Source organism: Abramis brama (assembly GCF_963993115.1).
Source record: "Abramis brama genome assembly, chromosome: 12".
Classification (NCBI taxonomy): Eukaryota; Metazoa; Chordata; class Actinopteri; order Cypriniformes; family Leuciscidae; genus Abramis; species Abramis brama.
This window is the reverse complement of record NC_139974.1, coordinates 24,392,936-24,402,083: the sequence shown is the minus strand read 5'-3', so window position 1 is coordinate 24,402,083 and position 9,148 is coordinate 24,392,936. Positions and strand designations below refer to the sequence as shown.

The window sequence follows — 9,148 nt, the reverse complement described above, 5'->3', positions numbered from 1 at the left end:
CACAGAAAATATTGCAATACACATCGCGCGTCCTGTCCAGACACCTTCGACCCATCAGACTGGAAGGAGTCAGATACCAATCAGCAAATGGCTAGACAGTATGGCTCTGTAAATCAGAGACTCATCTGTTTGATCTGTTTGATCTGTTTTTGTCTTTTAAAACATCCCCTCACCAGACATCACCGTGGGTGAACGTGTGACAACGCGGTCACATGTCAATCAGGAAGCAAATCCCAGCCAGCTTGGCACTGTAAATCAGAGACCCTGTTTTTGACACACAGATTCCCTGTCAATCATGAGTGACAAGGGGGTCATAAATCAATCAAATATTAACCCAAAAGTGACACATGGTATATGTTAATACTACTTATGATGTACTTTATTTTATTTGCCACAAATTGTTTGGTTTAAATTTGAATTATTTGAATGTGAACTTTCATACAGTTTTTTTGTTTTGTTTCACGAATCAAAACGTTTGATGTTTTAATGTTTTGTAAAATGTTCAATGTTTTATAGAACATGTTGCTAACAAAATATGGACAGTGAAGTGTTTTCAGTTTATCCATTAGACATACTGGTCTTGCCATGGTACAGAGCCAGCCGGGGAGACAAAGTAACCTTTAAGGCAGTCACATTGCTCTTTGGCAGCTAATGTTGGGTTTTTTCCTCCTCCCAATCTCACAGACTGCAGGGTTCTCTCTTGTCTCCATGCCCCATCGTGGAGCTGATGGTTCTCGTCCACCCAGTCAGTCAGGCCAGGTGGAAGGTAGGCATCTGATTGCTTGTCGCACAAGAAATTGTGAAGGCACAGTGCTGCCAAAGTGATTGTCACTGCTTTGTCCGGATCAAGGCAGATGGTTGTGCGGAACACCCGGAGTCGGTTTGCGAGAATTCCAAAAGCATTTTCCACAACACGTCGTGAACGTGATAGTCTATAATTGAAAATGCATTGTTCAGGCTGTAGTCGTCTGTGTGGGTACGGCTTCAGCAGGTCATTCCTCAGAGGGTAAGCTTCATCTCCCACAAAAGCATATGGCATGATGATGTTGGTGTTGGGTAGAGCCTCAGCAGGAAGAAGGTTTAATTTTCTTTCATCTAAGGCAGCTCGCAAATCAGACTGCGCAAACAAACCTGCATCTGAAACTCTGCCTTGAACTCCCACATTTGTGTAAATAAATTTGTAGTTTGCATCCACTACAGCCATCAACAGGATGGAAAACCTGGACTTGTAGTTGTAGAATGTGCTGCCGCTGTTGGCTGGGGGCTGAATAAAGATGTGTTTTCCATCTATTGCGCCAAGGCAATGAGGGAATTGCCACTTCTGGTCAAACCCTTCAGCAATTTTCCTCCACTCGTCCTCAGAAGTTGGTGTCTGTAAACATGACATTATCAGATTATCAGCACACAGCTAGTTTGAGATGCTTTAAAATTGCATAATCAGTATGATACCTAGAAGCACATCCCGCTATATGTAACATCAATGTAAATGACGATGCTTAATCTAATGTTTTGTTAACATTGGATAATGCATTAGCTAACATGATAACAGTGAACAATATATTTTTTACAGTGTTTATTAACATGTTTATTAACGTTAGTAAACATTTCATTGTTTTTATTGTATTTGATCTGTGCATTAATGTTAACAAATACAACATTAGATTGTAATGTCTTAGTGAATGTTAAAACTAAAATTAATAGTTTTAGAAGTATTCTTAACTACTGTTAAGAAATGAAACTTTAATGTAAAGTGTTACCCTTAAAATAAGTGTAATAGTGGTATTTCATTTTATTTTATAGTGAAAATAATCGGACAATACTTAGTCAAGTTTTCTGTTATGAACATTAATATATTTTTTTTGCATATGATTGCAAACCTTCAAATAATCCTTCTTCATAGTGCGGTGTAGAGCGTCGCATGTTTCTTCTACAATTCTACCAACAGTCGTGCTTCCCATCCGAAACTGAAAGCCAAGTGACTTAAAGGACTCTCCTACAATAAATAAACAGGAGTAAAGAACATTCATTTGTGTATGGGGCAAAGCACAGGTGATTCATTTGTACAACACATTTCATACACATACTGATAAAGAAAATAAAGTGAATAAAAAAAGAGTGTATATATCTATATATATATATATATATATATATATATATATATATATATATACACACACACACACACACACACACACACACACATACATTTTGTACATGTTACAAACTTACCTGTGGCCAGAAACCTCAGTGTCACTGACAGTCTGTCTTTGGCACTGATGCTCCTCCTCATGACTGTGTTTGTTTTGGTAATGAAAGGCTCAACCAGGGACAGTAACTCGTAGAAATCATCTACAGTCACCCGTAACATCTCCCTGAAGCCCCGCAATTCATTCAACTGTAGAATAAGTTCGTCAATTACACATTGCATTTTATGCAATTCTATTCACATTGTAGTGATATATAGCAAAAGGACTGGAGCCATCATGACTCTGCATCACTGTTCTCCCACAACAATAAAATATGTATTCTGCATATTATGCATGCATTATATATATATATATATATCGCTATGGTTGTAGTAGTCTATACTTTCTCGTAACTTCCACGACCACATGTCCACATCAGTGATGCATAACGTTACACAGAAATACACTCACCTCAAGTTGTTTTTGAAGAACAGAAAGTCCATGCTGTTCTCTGCTCTTCAACCAAAATCTTTGCCATTCCCTCCTTTTTCTTTTCTTTTTCATTTCTTCGCAAGCTATTGCTGCCACAAAGAAAGCAATCTCTTCATCTGAATCCATGTTTCGGCGCGGAAATTCGTGCGATTTCTTCGGAATTCGGCAGGTCGTAAAATCGTGTCGTATATCACTGCGTCCGTACGATTTTCGGTTACTTTCACTCGTAAAGTGTGCGTGGACATACGATCTTCCGACCGTAAGAATTCGCACCGTGTACGCCCGCCTTTAGCAAAGTAGAAATGGCAAGCATTACCCGTTTGATGAGGAGCATGAGACGCAGGAGAAAGGCAGAGGGTCCAGAGCAGCAAACAAAGGAGAACAAAGGAAAGAGCTTTATATATGGAGTTACAAGGGGGTTTCCAGAACGGAGGACAGTTCAAGACTTCGGATTGGACAGATTGTCTGTAAAGGACTGAATCTGTGCGGAGGGCGTGTGGACTATAAAAAGTATTGTAAAGAATGTCAAAGTTAGACGCTGTTTCACCAAGGACGGCCTCTCCGGTGTTAGATGCCTTGCCATTGCGCCTCATGAAGATGAAAGCTTGTAAATTATTTGGTTTTGATTTACTTTTATTTTTATTTTATATATTAGTACCTTTTATGTAAACTAGTTAACCTGTATTTAATAAAAATTACATTTAATTGAAATTAAGAAGCTCCCCTGCCTTAAGTCTCTGTTTTACCAAATATTGAGCTGAACTAAACCACGGAGCAGTCTTTCGACTGAATTGTAAGTATGGAAATTTATATACTTATTGTTTAGAACGAATTCGATTGACTTTACCTAACCTGAGAATAAACAAAATAAGGTAGAAGGTGTCTATATTTAAGACCCAAACAAGGGGTTAAATTAAGCACCACAAAACAATACATATTAACTTTTTGGTCATAATTCCACTAAACGTGTTTGGAGGAAGAAGAATGATGAGTGCCATCCCAAGGACACCATCCCTACTGTGAAGCATGGGGGTGGTAGCATCATGCTTTGGGGGTGTTTTTCTGCACATGGGACAGGGCGACTGCACTGTATTAACCCTCTGAGGTCTGAGCTGTTTTCTGGGCCCTGGAGGTGTTCTGACATGCTCTGACATTTCTGGTTATTTCTGTTACTTGTGACATTTTCATGGCTAAAGTCTAATTACACTGTATTCAGCACAAACTCTGCTACGATAATATATCAGCAGCATGTATGTAAAAGTTTGTAGTTTTGAGATAATGACATTTATGCGTGGTTTGTGAAAATACAAAAAAAAATTCTCACTGAAATAAGGCCATGAAACCCATACTGATTATTTCTTCACAAGACTTTTGAAAATTGTATCACGTAGCCTAGAATATTTGCTCTAAAACTATGTGAAAATCACCCCGACTGCTCATTCAGATAAGACAATATATTGATTTAAAAATGTTACAACGTGTTTTGTGTGAAAAAGCTTTATGCGGAGGTCATTAATATGTATTGTTTTCACACCTGAAAAAGACAAAAACCCTCCCCTAACGGCCCTATTAGGAGCTATCAGGCCCTGTCATTCTGGGCAACCTTGCACAATACTGTAAATGAGGAGATTTAAAAAAGAATGGCTTTTAAATTGTTTTGATTTATTTACAACACAACATAGTCCAAAGATACACACAACAAATGCCAAAAAAGCACTTATTGAAAACAATGATCCAAAGACAGAGACCTTTGTGCCATTCCTAAAAACATTGTACATACCTTTCATTTCCAAGGTGTTTGATTTTCACTTTACCATGTTCATGTTCACTGAAGTCCTCAGTGGCATCTGGGCCCTGAAAAAAAAAGTGAACATACTGATATCAAGAGAAAGGCCTGCACGATTTTGGGAATACATTTTAGATTTTTCTGGTTAAAATTGCTTTTTAAAATTTACAGAATACACACACACACACACACACAAATGTTTCCAACAATATATAATATATAATGAACACCAGGTTTGTTGTGCCTTGTAGGCATAAGCTATGCGCAGTGCTGGATAAAATAACAATAACCTGTAGCAGTATAAATCTTCCAAAAGATTTCAGTAACAACTAAGCTAGAGAAAAATATATTGATTATCATGTTACTTCAAATGTTTCCATTCGTTATGATGATATGAAATGAGATAATAGTAAAAACATGAAGCCGTTTGCTTTTCAAACGCGATCGCGCTGCAAAATATGATACATTCAAACGCGATTGCGCTGCAAAATATGATACATTCAACAAAATATGATACATTCAAACGCGATCGCGCTGCAAAATATGATACATTCAAACGTGATCGCGCTGCAAAATATAATACATTCAAGCGCGATCGCGCTGCAAAATATGATACATTCAAGCGCGATCGTGCTCAAATATAAAACATTATGGTTACCATACATATCTACGTTTGAGCAGATATCCACAAACACAGTAACAGTAAACACGGGTCTAAATATTATAATATTCACCATATATTGCAATGTGAAATTTATGCAACAATAGCAAACTAATATGTAAGAATTTCTTACCTTACATCCTTCTTGTCTTCAAATCGCGTTCTTCTTCTTTTGATGTAAATCCAATGTAAGCTCAGGCGCGTCTAAAAGCAGAGACTTGTAAAGTGTTTTGGTGTTTTGTTTTTGAGGTAGGCCTAATGAGCGCGATCGCGTTCCATGTGGAGATTTGCATGTGAATATCTTTTGCGCGAGTGGGCGTGGTAAATAAAAAAAATAATGAGCAAGCGTTTGAGAAGCTGGACATCTTGTTGGTTTTATACAAATTACTTAAACAGAGAATATTTGTTTTCAGTTTGAATCCGATCATTTAAAAGTACACACTTAAATGTTTATAAAGGTATATGGCTCATAAATGTGTGACAAGTATTCACTGAGTTTTGTTTCAGTTTATAGACGTGCTCAAGAAAAAAAAGTTCACCGCGACGGAGAGGCAGAACGTCTCGGAACGTCCCTGTTTATTTTCTTTATTTTACAAAAGCACAATGTTTTGATTTGATTGTAAGTGGACACATACAAAAGTAGAAATATCACAGATTCTTTTTTTATACTTCTTTTTTCTGTATGACCATAAATGACGGAGTAATTTAAGTTTATAGTGCTACAATGTGGAGAAAATCCAGCAAAACGCGCCCGCGCGTTTGTCGACCTCAGAGGGTTAAGGAGAGGATGACCGGGGCCATGTATTGCGAGATTTTGTGGAACAACCTCCTTAGAGCATTGAAAATGGGTCGAGGCTGGGTCTTCCAACATGACAATGACCCAAAGCACACAGCCAGGATAACCAAGGAGTGGCTCTGTAAGAAGCATATCAAGGTTCTGGCGTGGCCTAGCCAGTCTCCAGACCTAAACCCAATAGAGAATCTTTGGAGGGAGCTCAAACTCCGTGTTTCTCAGCGGGCCAAAATCCCTCCTGCAGTGTGTGCAAACCTGGTGAAAAACTACAGGAAACGTTTGACCTCTGTAATTGCAAACAAAGGCTACTGTACCAAATATTAACATTGATTTTCTCAGGTGTTCAAATACTTATTTGCAGCTGTATCATACAAATAAATAGTTAAAAAATCATACATTGTGATTTCTGGATATTTTTTTTTAGATTATGTCTCTCACAGTGGACATGCACCTACGATGACAATTTCAGACCCCTCCATGATTTCTAAGTGGGAGAACTTGCAAAATAGCAGGGTGTTCAAATACTTATTTTCCTCACTGTATATACACAATCTACGTGATACAACTATTGTGACCGTCCATTTGGGGGGACAGGGAACGATCACATCCAGAAATGCACGGGTGGAATGGCATCTCAAAAAATATGCAAACGCACCCGTGTTGCTCTTTCAGGAAATGGGACCCATCACCAGTGCCGGAGCACACGGGAATGGCCGCGCCAACAGTGAACTGAAACAAGCACTCAGAAATTTGAACACAGAAATTTGATTATGTTAAAACAGCAGTTGAGAGCTCAAAGCTCGCGATAACTGCTGCACTCGCGCTGTAGAACCACCAGCAACTGGAAGAGTCTTTAGAAGAACACTGACACACTCGCTCATTGTATCCAACAATACTCTTCAGAGACATCAAAAACGAACGTCTCCGAAGCAAAAAGCAACTAGTGTGTGCATCCACTTCCGTATTTATACCCGCGCCGGGACGGAGTGTGTGATGCGAATCACGCACGCTAATTGCATTGGCTCGTTATAATAGTACTCGAAGATGACAGGCTCCCTAGCGTGATCCCATTCAGTCGAACGTCGACTACGTCGAACGTGAACGACTGAAAGGGAACTATGTGTTTTTTGTAACGGAAAAATGCATAAAAATAAGGGGTAACACTTTAGAATAATGGTCCGTAGTTAACAAGTAACTATGCAGGAAGTAATAGGTAGTACTGCATTAACACCGAACTTAATACTATTAACTAATATGGAAGCAATATTAACTAAGCAGTAAGTAATATCTAATTTAGTACAAAGGTAGTTCCTTGGTAGGTATTTGATTATTACTAAAGAAATGTATCCTCACTGAGAACTACTTGTGAACTAAGAAAGAATAACCAATTAATTACTAATCACAAAAGTAACATGTCTAAAAAGTGAACAATTGTGGGGTTTTTTTTTTTACTCTTAACATGGTCGTAACATTTCAGAAGCTTGTGCCTCAAATGGGTTCTTAGTGGAAACCAGTTTATATTTCCCCAAATACATTAGCTACAGGTTGAGATTGTGACTACTACTCTTGCCAAAGGATGGACGCATGTTCTCTGTTTATTTCAAACTTAAACATAGAATAATACTAATAATGATAATTTGTTTAAAATTTTAAACAATTAGGAAGTGATGCTGACACTCATGATTGGATTAGTTCACTATTATGAGCTCTTGAGTGTCAGTTCAATATGTCTCCAAAGACCTACCTTTATGTTACAGTAGCCGCCAGAGGAGGATTTCTCTTTAGGATATGAATATAAACATTGATGTTCTCTTGTCAAAAACAATTTGCATCCTTAATGAAGAAATTGGCTGCATTTATGTTGCGATAATCGCAAAACCACATCTTCCAGATTACAATGTTTGTTAGAATATTACTAGTGCCTGTACAGTATGTGTTAAATATAAAATTAAATAACTTGTATTACTTGTGAAAAACATGCTAACTCCTCACTAATTACTCAAGCGTTACCTTGTTATCCCACAGGAACTACTAGTGATGTGGCCCATTATTTTAAAGTGAAAAACATGCTAACTCCTCACTAATTACTCAAGCGTTACCTTGTTATCCCGCAGGAACTACTAGTGATGTGGCCCATTATTTTAAAGTGAAAAACATGCTAACTCCTCACTAATTACTCAAGCGTTACCTTGTTATCCCGCAGGAACTACTAGTGATGTGCCCCATTATTTTAAAGTGAAAAACATGCCAACTCCTCACTAATTAATCGAAATTAATGTTTTGACTCTATTGCATTCAATTGTCTTATCAATTCAATTTTCAGTCACATTTATAATACAGTTTAAGGTTACTCATAAATAATAACATTTCGCTCTGTTCATGCCTTCTGCTGCAAATTCGTTTCGGATGATTAGCCTATATGGTGTTAAACAAGAATACACTTTAAAACCTTAAAAATACCTTCTTTAATCGTTTAACCATTTTGTGTTTTATTTACTGTGAGACACAAAAGGTATTTTCTCCTATAGACCCATAATACACTAAAACACAACATAAATTCACAAAATATATCAATTTTATTAGCTTGATGTAATCCAAATATTTAGAATCCATACGTTGTTTGCAAGAAACAGATCCAAATTCAGCCCTTTATCCAGTGATCTTCATCTCCATTTCCGCTTCTCCCGAAGCGTTACGACATGTTTTACGGCAGTGATATCAGACGCTTATTGGCTCTCGCATGCTTCGTCACAGATTACGACATGCTGTGTTTAAATTGGTGTACTATATTTGAATTGGAGAAGCGCGCGCGCCTTCACAGAGCGAACAGCGAACCGAAACCGGATTAACATTTTCATGAATTAATAACTTATATTCTGCTCTGTAACGTTACCTCATACAATACTGCCAGAGAGGACTGCGACACATCGTCATGTGAACAACTTTTGGTACCGGTTTTGATATTTTCTCAATAAATAAATGATTGTGATTATACCTGTCTGTTGTTTTTCTTTATAATTCTAGCCTACGTAACTTAGTTTACAGAAATTGTTAGGGGTAGGATTAGTTTTACTATGTTTTAATGCTATATTGTTAATAAAACTGCCATTTCCCTACACATATCTGTCCATTAAGTTTTATCCTTTTAATTTTGTCAATAAAATGGGTATGTTTAGGTGTGGGAGTAGGGTTAAGAGATCTTACATTTATAATCTATAAAATGGTAAAAG

At 37.5% G+C, this 9,148-nt stretch overlaps 1 protein-coding gene across 1 annotated transcript; it reads right to left on the bottom strand.

The window, feature by feature from the left end:
• Positions 1-565: 565 nt before the first annotated feature.
• Positions 566-2,804, bottom strand: LOC311093034 (uncharacterized protein; the record flags this gene model as incomplete). The annotated part of the gene is made up of 4 exons (XM_084130111.1): positions 566-1,372; positions 1,878-1,993; positions 2,230-2,395; positions 2,658-2,804. The coding sequence occupies 4 exons, from the start codon at positions 2,802-2,804 to the stop codon at positions 566-568; spliced, it is 1,236 nt and encodes a 411-aa protein (XP_083986237.1).
• Positions 2,805-9,148: the final 6,344 nt, after the last annotated feature.